This window comes from Rosa rugosa, chromosome 1, assembly GCF_958449725.1.
Source record: "Rosa rugosa chromosome 1, drRosRugo1.1, whole genome shotgun sequence".
Classification (NCBI taxonomy): Eukaryota; Viridiplantae; Streptophyta; class Magnoliopsida; order Rosales; family Rosaceae; genus Rosa; species Rosa rugosa.
Window position 1 is genome coordinate 68,578,467 of NC_084820.1, and position 14,504 is coordinate 68,592,970.

The following is a 14,504-nucleotide window of genomic DNA, read 5'->3' on the forward strand; positions in this document are numbered from 1 at the left end:
AAAATCTCGTCCTTAGAAATTTTATACACCAAAAAAATTATTAAACCAAATACAAGAATGATTGAAGTACTGGCGCCGCAACACAACCATAACAACTTTATTGAAATTAAAAATGATCAATAGTCTATATTGAGAGGTTCATAACATAACATGTTAAATTTGCAGACATGAAAATATATTGAGAAATAAATATCTAACAACAAAAATGTGAAAGATACCCAAATGGCCCTGAACACTATATTATTGTTATCCCAAAGATTATTTAGTTGGTGGGTGCCCAAAACGATCTTAGTTAGAGATCTTGCTGGTTGTTGGCTAAAACCGAACTTGGCTAGCCTATGGTAATTGCAACAAGCTAAGATCTGAGGCATGATCGAGAATAAACTCACCAGAGAACATCTATATCAGAGAGAGAGAGGGGTGGAGGGGTCCCTGGAGAGACAAAGAGGGGGTCGTCCAGAGTCCGGCCAGCGTGATAGTCTCACGTGACAGTGCTTGACAAAAGCTTGGAAATTAATTTGATAAGTATTTGCCTGTTTTAGAAACCCTAGCTCCCCACCTCTGATGTATGGTATGCCACCTGGCATGTCGTGAGTGTCAGGGAAATGGCATGTGAAGCCTGAGACTGGTCGAGCGAGGGCTTTGACAAATTAGAAGTAGTACAGCTCTATGCCATCACGTAGTTGTGTCCCAAATTAACAGGAAGGAAGAAACAATTGTACAAGTTAATAACATGGGCGGATCAAAGGAGATCAGATAGTGTGGGGATTTGCTAGCTAGCTTGTTGATCAATCTAAATTGAAATGTTTAATCTAAACTTGTGTAATTCATATTAAAGTTTGGGAAGTAAAATCTACACTCCTCATTTTACAATCCACACCTTTTTTTTTTTTTTTTGGTTGAATTTCTTATATAAAAAAAAAATATGTTACTAAAGACAAAATCTAAGTTACTAAAAAAGTAAAGGAGAAATGTGGATATTGTAAAATGAGGAGTGCAGATTTCACTCCACTAAAATTTTAACAAATATGATTTCAATAGGATGATATCATAGGCCAAGAGAAAGATCGAGATGCACGCGCATGGTTATGAAGGGAGTCTAATAAAATTTCTTAGAATAGCTAGTTTTGTGCATCAATCTGTTAAAATTTTCTTGTACGGGTGATCTTCTCAGTTTGTATATAGTCTTCCTAAACAACAACAAAGAAATATAAGTGCTCTATTGTTTTGTTTTGTTTTAAGTTTATGCTTGTATCTAAAACTACATCTTTTTAAATTTGTTACTTGATCTTAAACAGTACTACTAACCACTAAGCTAAAGAAATTCAAGCAAACTTCTAAATCCCAAAGCAACGTTTTTTGAACATAAGCAGAAGCGAAAATCAAAACAGATTTGATCCCATCCCAACCAAGAGTGCTTCTTTTTCAAGACAAAAGAGTAAACACCATTCGGTAATCTAATTAAAGATACGAATCCTTCAACTTTTAGGTTTTTTGAAGACGGTCCAATAAAAAATAACTATCATACAAGAATATGATGCTTAATTGTCGTTGTTTGAAGCTCAGGTGATGCTTGCAAGTTACCTAGAAGGTTCAAACAAATGAGTTTTTTTTAATTAAATTGCAGAGTAAATCTCTAACAATACGGTCCTTCTTTTGTCATATTTACAACAGAAGAGTCAACGGTCCTCATATGTATATTAAAGCGATGAAGATGAAGTATATTCGATCACCTGCATGCCAAGCAGACCTGTGGATCTTTCGGATTAAGAGCCAACCACAGCACTCTAAGTCAGGATCTTCGAGAAAACTAACCAGGTCGTCTCCCTCCAGCTTATACTAACTGCCCTGAAACATGGGAGTAGTTGTGAAAGCTAAAACGCTCAGGGACAGGGAAGAGGGCTATCGTGGCAATCAGCAATTGGTGGATAAAATTCAGGGACTATAGTTGTGTAAGTAGAGAGAGGGCTTAGGGTAATGAGTATCCTATGATGATCACATGGCGATGCGTATTGAGACATGTACAGCGAGTCCCCACCCATTGTTGGCTCAATTACAAACACATTTCTCCAAGCCCACTTGAAATCAAACCCCAACTTGGGAACATACACACAACACAACAACTCTCTCTCTCTCTCTCTCAATTACTTGCTTACAGAGAAAATAAAACGAGAGAGAGAGAGATAGAGACTGAGGGGAGGGTGGCCTAGTCCTCTTCCCATTTGCTTTCTCCAATGCAGTTGTCTTCTTCACCTCCAACATCGCTGTCTATCTTATTGTACGTTTTATGAATTAGCTCTGTGGTCCTTCGAGTCCTAGCTAAACCTCTTTATATCTCTCTTATCATTGTCGCCCCCCTTCCCATTGATTATCATATATATCTATCACTCCATCTTACAATTTTCTAAGACAAACTACCACTGCTACTCCCACTCCTTCTGCTTCTGCTATAGCTCTTTCTTCCTCGTCCTCTTCTATCTCAGCAATTGCTTCTCCCACACTTTCTTCTTTTAGCTAGGTTGTTCTCCTCCTCCTCTACTACTACCACTACCATATAATATACTCTAGCAAGCTCATAAGCTTTGACAAAAGCTAGATTGGTATATAAAACTAGGTGGCTATCTAGCTACTGAGCTAATAGGAATAGATATTCTGATCGGTCATGTCTAGCAGAAGGTCAAGGCAGTCATCGGGTAGTCCATCGATCAAAGATGACCAGATCATCGAGCTCGTCTCCAAGTTGCGCCAGCTCGTTCCTGAGATTCGCGACAGGCGCTCCGATAAGGTACGTAAGCCACGTCGGTCTCCCACTGAGATTTTGTTAACTAACTCAGGCCGGCCAGCAGAAGATAGAAAATGGCCGGGAAAGACAGATGGATGTAATTAAATTAAATATAATGCAGCTAAACTTGACCCGGATATTAAGCCTATGACTTAGAAATATTTATCTGCTTCAATTAATTATAGGCTTCTCGTTGAATTGACCCCCATTTATTATAGATGCTAAACAGTGTCTCGTGGTTTGAGTTGGGACCGTGGTAGTAGTAAAAACTATTCCATCAGGATGGTGTATTCGCCTACATATATATATATGTGTGTGTATTTATCGTATGGCTTGAGTATATCCAGTGTCATATAGGTCATCGATACACTCTAGCAACGTCCAGTGGCGTATATTTACCAATTGTTGTTTATATGTCGTATGCTCGCGAGTTTAAGATTTGATAAGTTCAACGAAACTCGTACTCTACAATCTTATTCATTACCCATAATTCATAGCATTGTCTATACATCAACAACAATTCTCAAGAGACCGAGAATAAAATGGTGGTTGTATTATCGATAAACGAAACAAATTAAGGGTTGTTGTAGAAATTCATCGAGAAAAAAAAAAGGGTTGTTGTAGAAAGATTGTTACGTCAAAAGCCACATGTTGTTGTTCTAGCTAGCTAGCTAATGGGGATGGGATCTAATTGTCGACTTTACTTGGTTGTGCAGGTATCAGCATCGAAGGTCCTACAAGAGACCTGCAGCTACATCAGAAACTTACACAGAGAGGTTGACGACTTGAGCGAGAGACTTTCCCAACTGCTCGCTACAATTGATGCTGATAGCGCCGAGGCCGCCATTATTAGGAGCTTGATTATGCAGTAGTAGACCTACTACTCTATAAATATCGTTATGTTAGTTAATTTATATATATCTATATAGTCGCACTACATCTTAATTACTTTCTAGGTTTTGGTCACCATGATTATCAAACAAAGGGTTAAGAGTACGTCTACTACGTACTCATCTACCCCATCTTAGACAAAGGGCTCGTGTAATGGATCATGTTTGTTTGATTAATAAAAAGGACTTGCACTAGCTAGCAAATCCTAGCTATCAGCTATTATATAGAGAAAACCCTAATATATATATATGTTTTTTTTTTTTTGGCTAAACCCTAGTATATATGTAGTCAATTCATACTTGCGTGCAATCTTCTTCCTCTTTTTCAATCTTTGGAGTTTTTTTCTTTTAATTGGTTATGATTTTCATGTGAGAGACCAAGTACTCAATTGTACAGATATCTCTACTATTAATCTGAGCTAAATCCCAATAGTCAATTTTCATGTAATATAATTAGTAATAAGCTGATTGTCTACTTTAATATGATGATCAATCCTATTCTCCTCTTGGTAAAGTGGCCAAGACAAGAAGTCGTAAAATGTCAGCACACCTGCCCACCAAACCCTCACGTGATAATAATTCGATCGATATGTGATTGTCGATACACTATTCTTAAATATGCAGGGTGAATAGCATTCAAATTGCAATGTGGTAAGTAAGTTGGTAACCAGTAACCACTATACTATTAAAACAACGAAAATTGGCTTCATGCATCGATCTCTGTTCATCTTTAACGTATACCAGCTGAATTTGTTGCCTGGCTTATGAACTTTATGAACCCTCGAAACTATAGAAGTTTGAGCTCCTTATTAGGGCCGGCCGGTGATATTTGAAGGCTTAGGACGAACCAGAAATATAAGTAAATACTTTGATTTGATTATATAGTACTGTGTGTGTATAGAGGGTCATTCCACTGAGGGATTCTTTTTTTTAGCTATTATAAGGGATTCCTTGTGGATTCTCAAAAAAAAAAAAAAAAAAAAAAAAGAATTCATTGTGGGATCCACTTTTCGATTGTATTTCAGCATCTCGACCATTCAGTTTTTAGGTCCTAATGTATAGATCATTTCTGCAAATTTTTTGCCAAATTGATGGTCATTAAGGTATTGAACTAGATTCAATCAATGGACGAACCGAATCTGTCCAACCTGAACCGTTCGTATTCATAATTGTAAATCGCAATCATGAAAGCCTTAATGATGATCAATTTGCTGAAAATTTGCAGAAATGATCTACTCATATATACATAAAACCTGAACGGTTAAGATGTGAATATGTGATCGAAAAGTTAATCTAATGAGCTATCCCTTAAAATGGCCAAAAAAAAAATCACTCACTAGAAGGGCCCTCTGCGTGTGTGTGTATTATATTTCCAAATTATAGTTCCATAATATCTGGTGTGGTACGTAGACTGTTGCCTACTAAGTACAGGAGGCCATGGTTCGTACATATCTTTCTAAACCAATATTATTTCAAATTGACTGCAAGCTAAAGAAGTTCATTCGCTACTTGTTACTATTTGGAAAAATGCACAATGCGATCTTTAAATTAAAAAATATAAAATAATTTAACAATTTATTTCTGATTGATGTGTCTTAACAATTTATTTCTGATTGATGTGTCTTTAATACGTGTATTGAATAATAAAATTACTACTCACATGCATACAAATTCCCTGTCATATCTGTCTTAATTTGGTTTCAGTAGTACTCTACGAGTCTGCGTCAAGCTAGGTTTCTCATGGGTTTGTCGATTAATTTGTGCAAGAAATTAAGAAACTTTCTATGCAGGGATGGTTGCTTTGGCTTATTTTGAAACCGTGAACAATTACAGTTGCTGATAACTGACTCCTCCTTTGGCCACATGCATTTATATATATATATATATATATATATATATATATATCATAACCTCATTCACTACATGTGTTTATGCAGTATCGATTATTAATATATATCGTTTGCATCCCGAAGACATCGCCCATCTGCCTATAACCTCCATGGACTTTTGACAAAAACCTAATTTCCATATATAGCTTAGCTAGGCCCCCGGACGGCCTAATTTGCCGAATTTTTCTCCCGTGCAGAGGTAGGTAATTGTCTCCGGACATAAATTTTCTAAGTCGCTATCCGGACAACATCTTATGTTTTCTTGAAGGTTATATGAGGGCAAAATGTAAATAGAAATTCCTCAAAGAGGCTGTTAAGAATACGATGAGTTGATTTTGTGAATTTTAATTATATATGCAAGAACGTGTCTTTTAGTATTGTTGTCTTTAAGAAAAAATTCGAAATACATCTACATGGCTACATGATGAAGATTTTAATTAAAGGTATGAGCAAGTGCATGCTTATATAATTTGAATACCATCGATCTTGATCTCTCCTTTCACTTCCTATTCTTAGTTTACCTGGAAATCGTAAACTGTTAGGAACTATGTGGTTCAGTACGTATTCTAGAAACATATATCTGCCCTAATGTGTTGATGAGCTTGGTAGCTGTGTAATTCGTTCAGTACTTAAAAGTGCATAATCTGTTGATGAGACTGGCAAAGTGGCAATCAAGCTTTTTGTTTGTTTCAAAATGTCATGGGGTTAATATGTATAGTTAAAGAGGGTTAGTGACTTAGTGGAGTATAAAAAACCCTAAACCCTAAACAAATTAATATAAAACAACGAAAGATACACTAAAATCTTTAAATCTTTCATGGGCAAGGAGTCTAATTTTGTACTGTGTATACACAAATAAAGAAGTATTAGATAGAGGAAAGTCACCCCTCGATAACAGATATCTTTGTTTCTTTTTCTGAATATTTTTCTTTCTGTTTGAGGACAAGCATAAATTGACAGAAATATAGAGAGAGTAATAATTCAGAGAGAATGGAGATTCATGTGTGTTTATTCATCTCATACAAGAGGGTATTTATAGGAATACATTACAAGTGTGAAAGCTCAAAGATAATATCAAGCTTGGTATCAACTTGATTTACAGCTGCAGCTCAACATGATAGCTGTGATGATGATAATTGCCATGTTTGTTGCCCTTTGGCATAAAGCTTGTCACACAAGTCTCTATACCTATATTATACACTCAAGTACCTTATCTATACACTCAAGTGCCTATTTATACATGATATAGACATTTATACTATGACTCATATATACTACAATATGATTCATGTATACTACAACACTCCCCCTTGGATATTTCATGTTTAATAGCATTGTCTAGGCCGTGCGCTTCGAAATTGCCTCGTTAAAAACCTTGCCAAGTAATAAAACCATGTGGGAAAAAACAACCTTGGTCGAAGGACAAAAAGAGCACAACGCGCGTTTGAGTGTGGAGTATGTTTCTGGATACTCCCCCTGATTTAGACTTCCCTTGAAGATCATAGGAGTTCGGATAACCTTCTTAATCCGATGCTCTTCACATGTTTCTCAAAAGGGGTTTTTGGTAACGACTTAGTAAATAAGTCCGCTACATTATCCTCTGATCGGATTTGATTTACTTCAATTTTTAGAAGTGTTTGCTGTTGCTGATTGTAAAAGAATTTCGGTGATATATGCTTGGTATTGTCGCCCTTGATGAAACCTAATTTCATTTGCTCCATACAAGCTGCATTATCTTCATAAATGCATGTGGGCTCATTTGTGGTAAACTTCAAACCACAAGTTCCTCGAATGTGTCTATTTATAGACCTTAGCCATATGCATTCACGCACAGCTTCATGTAGAGCAATAATCTCTGCATGATTTGAGGAAGTAGCAACAAGGGTCTGTTTTGTAGATCTCCAAGATATCGCCGTGCTTCACATGGTAAAGACATAACCTGTTTGGGAGCGACCTTTATGAGGGTCAGAGAGATACCCTGCATCAGCAAATCCCATCAAAACATCATTATCATTTTGATGGAGGGGAGGAGGAGAACGTCGGTCACCATGGATAGTGTCACCGGCGTCTACATTACGGAAGATGGCTTTTTGCCTCTTGGGGTCTGATCCCATGCTTCCGTCTTTTCTTTTCTCTCTGTAGGGATAAAACAAGCCCATATCAATCGTACCTTTTAAGTATCGAAAGATTGTCTTTATGCCAATCCAATGACGGCGTGTTGGCGCAGAACTATGTCGAGCTAACAAGTTCACTGCGAATGAGATATCCGGTCTTGTGCATTGAGCTAAATACAATAATGCGCCTATCGCACTTAGATAGGGTATTTCAGCCTCTAATAAATCTTCGTCCTCATCCCTTGGACGAAACGGATCTTTTGTGGGCTCAATGCTACGGCTGATCATGGGAGTACTTACAGGCTTTGTTTTATCTTCATTAAAGCGCCTTAGTAATTTTTGAGTATATGCTGACTGATAGATCATAATCCCATCACTACGGTGCTCGAGTTCTATTCCGAGGCAAAACCGTGTTTTCCCAAGATCTTTCATCTCAAACTCGGATTTCAAATATTTAGCAGTTTCCTTTAACTCATCTAGAGTTCCAATTAGGTTCATGTCATCGACATAAACTGCTACAATTGCAAATCCGGAACTTGTCCTTTTAATGAACACGCAAGGGCATATTTCATTGTTAACATATCCCTTCCCAATCAAGTAGTCACTTAGACGGTTATACCACATCCGTCCGGATTGTTTCAATCCATATAGTGAGCGTCTTAATTTTATTGAAAACGCGCTCCGTGGTTTAGAGCCACTTGATTTGGGTAATTGAAGTCCATCTGGAACCTTCATATATATCTCTGAATCTAGATCCCCATAGAGATATGCTGTAACCACATCCATAAGCTGCATGTCAAGTTTTTCGGAAACTACCAAACTGACAAGGTAGCGGAACGTTATAACGTCCATTACGGGAGAATATGTCTCCTCGTAGTCGATTCCAGGGCGTTGTGAGAAACCTTGCGCCACAAGGCGGGCTTTGTATCTAACAACCTCATTTTTCTCATTACGCTTTCTAACAAAGACCCATTTATGGCCAACAGGTTTTACATTTGGTGGTGTCAGTGTTATAGACCCAAATACCTGTCTCTTTGTTAGTGAATCCAATTCATTCTGGATCGCATCTTTCCATTTAGACCAATCTGCTCTTCGTTGACATTCTTCAACGGAGCGAGGTTCGATATCATCGTATTCTATAATTCCTTTTGCAATATGATATGCAAATGCATCATCAATAGTCATAGAATTTCTATCCATCATCACATGTATACTAGTGTAATTCATGGAGATCTCTCTATTCTCTGGATTTGGTTCTGTCATTGGAGCGTCCTCCAATGATGTCTCTTGGACATAACCATAATCCAGAATATTCTCATGAGATGGATTATTTGTATCGATGATTAATGGATTATTTTGTGCCAAACTCGCTTTCTTCCTTGGGCGAGAATCCATCGAACCTATGGGCCTCCCGCGCTTCCTGGCAGGAGCCGTGGGCCTAGCCAATGTGTCACCCATAGAGGGGATGTTGGCGCCATTCTCATGTACTCTTGAGATGACATTATGTCTTTTAGGGACATCAATCCTTGCAGGTACATTTGCAGCAGGTATGTGTGATCTCGTCACTTTAGCGATATCAGAAAACGCATCAGGCATCGATTCTGCTATGTTCTGAAGATCGAGAATTCTCCGCACTTCTATTTCAGACTGTGCGGTTCGGGGATCAAGATGAGACAAAGTGGGGGCAAACCACGACAATTCCTGTCCTTTTTGTTGAACATTAGTGTTCATGTCTCCCCCTAATGACGGGAAGACTGTCTCATCAAAGTGACAATCCGCAAATCTAGCGGTAAATAGATCACCTGTCAAGGGTTCTATGTAGCGGATAATGGTTGGAGAGTCATAGCCAACATAAAGGCCTAATCGTCTTTGAGGACCCATTTTAGTGCGCTGTGGCGGCGCAATTGGCACATAGACTGCACACCCAAATATGCGTAAGTGTGAGACATTTGGTTCATACCCAGTTACCATCTGGGACGCAGAAAAGGGTTGTGTGGCAGTGGGCCTTAGACGAATAAGCACAGCTCCATGCAATATTGCATAGCCCCAAGCAGAAATAGGGAGATTGGTGCGCATAACCAATGCCCTAGCAACCATTTGAAGTCTTTTAATGGCAGCTTCTGCGAGACCATTTTGGGTATGTACATGAGGGACAGGGTGTTTAACCTTGATTCCAATGGACATGCAATAATCATCAAAAGTCTTTGATGTAAACTCCCCAGCATTGTCAAGACGAATTGACTTAATAGGGTGATCAGGGTGGTGAGCCCTTAACTTAATGATTTGTGCTAGGAGTTTAGCAAATGCAGCATTTCTTGTGGATAAGAGCATGACATGTGACCAACGTGTCGATGCATCAACCAATACCATAAAATATCTAAATGGTCCGCAAGTTGGATGGATAGGTCCACAAATATCACCTTGTATTCTTTGCAAGAATGGTATATTTTCTTTAGTGTCCTTTGCATAGGATGGTCTCAATCCTACTTTTGCTAAAGAGCAAGCTTTGCAAAACGAATGATATGCTTGAGAAGTAATTCTTTGAATCTCTCTTGGGTTCGTACTTCTTTTCGTTTTGAAGAATGGATGTCCGTGTGAAGTTTTTAATATACGGATCATCATATCACGACCTGGATGTCCCAAACGGTCGTGCCAAAGCCTGTATGTGTCAGAATCCCATAAATTTTCATTCATGACATGGTTGGATTCAATGACTCTAATAGTGGTTGCGTACAATCCACTAGAGCGACACATAAGTTTCTCTAATACTCGTGTATTTCCGTAGTTATTAGAGGTGATGCAAAGGAACTCTTGTCCATTCTCACTATGTGTTTCCACATGAAAATCATTGGCTCTTATATCTTTAAAACTCAATAGGGTTCTTCTAGCCCTTGGAGCATATAGAGCTTCGGTGATATTAATATTTGTGCCATTTGGCAACAAAAATTGAGCTGGTCCTCGACCATGAATCAATTGTGATGGTCCTGCCATCGTAGTTACTGAAGTTTGACTAGGCGTCATCCATAAGAATAATTGCCTATGTCGTAATATAGTCTGTGTGGTGCCACTATCAAGAAGGCATTCCAATTCTCCCGAAAACATACTGAAAAAATAAAGTTCGGAATATTAACACATGTCCATGACATTGAATGATAATGCGATACTTTATTAATAAGGAAAAAGCCAATGATTACATCAAAGTTTCCAAAGTCTATTCCAAAATAAAATCAAACTTATACAAATTGTAATTGCTCAATCCGTTTGGTAATTCCAATGAAATATGACCAGGGAAGTAGAGAGATGTTGGTGGAGCGAGGCTCGCTTAAATACCCCGATCTCAATTACTTTCCTAGACATCATACTTCATTAGGTACGCCACATGAGAAAGAGTTAATACAATTGTCATTTATTGACTAAGGCACATTTGCCGTTTTATTGGAAAATAGAAAAGACTATTCTAATCAAAGTCTGCGGCATCCTCGTGCTCTTCATTTACAGCTTTGAAGTCTTCTATGGTGAGATTGACATCTTCACCATTTTCTTCTTCAGCAAGGTTGGCTTCTTGCTCCCTTGCTTCCCTGTACTCCTTGTAGCGTGCAGCTAGTTGAGTACTTGCCTGGCATTGCTTAAACCAATGCTCGATTGAACCACACCGATGACACATGTCATTGTGGTTGCCTCCCTTGATTTGAGGTGCAGGTGGTGCACGTTGTGGATATTCCCTAGGCGGGTTGTTACTGCTACTACCACGGCGTATGGTGCGACCTCCACGGCCCACAGTGTTACGGCCTATGGTGTTGTTATATCCACCTCTCCCACGTGTGTAGTTACCACCACGTGTGCCCGCACTATAGTTGCGGCTGCCTTCTTTGTTGGGGCGGTTATATGGACCCGTTCGTCCTTCATGTCCCCTGTTATTAGGGTACACATGTCCCCTATTAGTAGGGTACCGCTCCTTGCGCCCTCTCTTGGGTGCATTATAATTCGCCTCACGAACGCTTTTGGTTCCAACGGGCCTTGAATTATAATTCTTTACAATGATGTTGTCGTGCTTCTCAGCTACCGACAAAATATTGATGAGCTCATTTAACTTTGTAAGTCGTCCAGCATTAAATTCAGTACGATGCTGCTTTGATACTATAATTGCTGAGACGGGGAAGGTGGAGAGAGTTTTCTCAATTAGCTCTTCTTCTGTGAGAGGTTTTCCACAGAACTTCAGCATGGCCTTTAGGCGAAGAGCTTCTGAATTGTATTCAGAAATAGACTTGAAGTCTGAGAAGCGTATATTGTTCCACTGAACCTTCAAGTCAGGGAGGAGGGAATCTTGGATATTACCAAAGCGCTCTTCTAGCGCTGCCCATAGGTCCCTTGCATCTTTGATGGACATATACTCTAATCTGAGTGCTTTGTCCATATGGCGTCGCATCAAGATAATTGCTTGTGCATGCTTTATGGATGTTCGTTGGAACACAAGGCCCGCAATTGGTGCCTGTTTGATGGGCAATATCCCTTTCGATGTGAGATGGTTCTCAACGTCGGTTCTCCAACTATGGTATTCCAAACCTGTTGAGTCAAGGATTTGAAAATCGAGTCTAGGTTCATTCGACATCCTGAAGATAAGAAGAAAAGATATATTAGTTTCGGAGTTTAAACTTCCACGAAAACTAAAGTAATCAGATTTCCGAGCTATGCTACCAAGAAATCAATTTCCAAGAATATTTGGATTAGACCTAAACAATGATGTTTAATAGGGTCATAAATCGATGCTCGCGGACGCTCTTAGTCCGAATATTATGAACACTCTTAGTTCATTGGTCACGAACGCTCTTAGTTCGTTTAGCGTGAATTTCTATAATTCCGCTTTTTGATTGTAAGTTCCCGATAAAAAGAAAGAGGAGAAAAATGAATAAAAACTCAAAAACGAGAACTTTTAATAAGCAATACCTCGAAATAGTGTTGTCCGAAATGACCGAAAAGTTGCAGGAAAAGTGTCCCGAAAGTCGCCGGAAAAGTGCCCGGAAAGTTGTCGGAAAAGTGTCCCGAAAGTTGCCGGAAAAGTGTTCCCAAAGTCGCCGGAAAGTTGTCGGAATCTGTCGGCAGCTGCTAGGCAGGTGCTTCGGCAGCTGTTCGGCAGCTGTGCAGCAGGGCTCGGCAAATGCGCTCGGCAGGTGTCGGCAGCTTTCGGCAGGTGCTGTCGACAGCTTTCGGCAGGACTCGGCAGATGCGCTCGGCAGCTTCTCGGCAGGTCTCGGCAGATGCGCTCGGCAGCTTCTCGGCAGGTCTTGGCAGGACTCGGCAGGGCTCGCTCGGCAGCTTCTCGACAGATCTCGGCAGGACTCGGCAGGGCTCGGCAGGGCTCGGCAGGGCTTCGACAGCGGTTCAATTTTTCCAGTGGCCGGTTCAGGCTGTTTCCGGCCGGTTCTGTCGTTTCTGAAACCGTTTCTGGGCTTCTTGGATCAAGGGTTTTGATATGTGCTAGGGTTTGGAGGTTTTTTGTAGGTTTGGCAAAATGGCTTTAATCGGATTATGAACTTCCTCTATTTTGACAATTTCGATTCTAATTCTAGAGCAATTTCGTGCTGATAACGTGTTTGAGGACAAGCATAAATTGACAGAAATATAGAGAGAGTAATAATTCAGAGAGAATGGAGATTCATGTGTGTTTATTCATCTCATACAAGAGGGTATTTATAGGAATACATTACAAGTGTGAAAGCTCAAAGATAATATCAAGCTTGGTATCAACTTGATTTACAGCTGCAGCTCAACATGATAGCTGTGATGATGATAATTGCCATGTTTGTTGCCCTTTGGCATAAAGCTTGTCACACAAGTCTCTATACCTATATTATACACTCAAGTACCTTATCTATACACTCAAGTGCCTATTTATACATGATATAGACATTTATACTATGACTCATATATACTACAATATGATTCATGTATACTACAACACTTTCTTTCTTTTGGTGAAGGCACTTGTAGATGATCATATTCATTGAAAGCTAAGCTATGAATCAAAGACAAAGGAAGAAGAAGATGAGAAAAAAGGAAGAGAAGGGGTGAGAGAAAGCATATAAAACTGAATGGGCTACATTGTGTATTCTCTGTTAATTGTGAACAATACATCAACAATCTATTTATAGGCATAACAAAATTACACTAACACCCTTTCATATTCCTAACATTCATAATTTCATACCAACATTAACTCGGAGATTACAAATTACAAGATCAAACTAGATCTCAGCTAGGTAGATACTTAATTGGTACATCAAACTTCAAAAACCCAAAAGGCCAAAACCCTATTCTGTAGGTACATCACTTGATTAATCTCTTCATGATATGTTATAAGTTCCTCCCAATAAGTTAAACACGTACAACCATTCGTGCATGGATCTGAACGACTAAATGTGGAAACTGATCGATCAAACAGTACTAGAAGGGAGTAGAAGCAATAGGAGAACTAAATTAATCACATATGAAAAGTGGCACTGGTTAAAGGACAAACTCATTACCTCACTCATGATACTGGACTTATTAGTCGGGTTATTCCTTCTATGGTTACTGATGATGAGAATGTGTCTCTCATGGCTATTCCTTCTTCAGAGGAGATTCTCTTGGCAATAAAGGGTATGGACCTAGATAGTGCTCCTGGTCCTGATGGGTTTAATGGTCATTTTTTCATTGCATGTTGGGATGTTGTTGGGACTGATGTAACGAGTGCAATTCAATTCTTCTTCCATCACGGTACTTTACCGGGCTCTTTTAATTCAAGTCTTATTATTCTGATTCCAAAGGTGGATCATGCGGATTCTATTAAGCA

General features: G+C 39.1%; 1 protein-coding gene across 1 annotated transcript; it reads left to right on the forward strand.

The window, feature by feature from the left end:
• Positions 1 to 2,189: 2,189 nt before the first annotated feature.
• Positions 2,190 to 3,906, forward strand: LOC133726409 (transcription factor PRE1-like). The gene is made up of 2 exons (XM_062153954.1): positions 2,190 to 2,785; positions 3,499 to 3,906. Exons 1-2 carry the CDS (start codon positions 2,663 to 2,665, stop codon positions 3,652 to 3,654), a joined length of 279 nt encoding a protein of 92 aa, XP_062009938.1. The 5' UTR covers positions 2,190 to 2,662; the 3' UTR covers positions 3,655 to 3,906.
• The last annotated feature ends 10,598 nt before the right edge of the window (positions 3,907 to 14,504 follow it).

What these genes read in the sequence shown, in the direction of transcription:
- LOC133726409 (XM_062153954.1), top strand. Translation starts at nt 2,663, where the DNA reads ATGTCTAGCAGAAGGTCAAGGCAGTCATCGGGTAGTCCATCGATCAAA. An exon ending in GCGACAGGCGCTCCGATAAG is followed by an intron (nt 2,786 to 3,498) that starts GTACGTAAGCCA and finishes TTGGTTGTGCAG; the next exon opens with GTATCAGCATCGAAGGTCCT.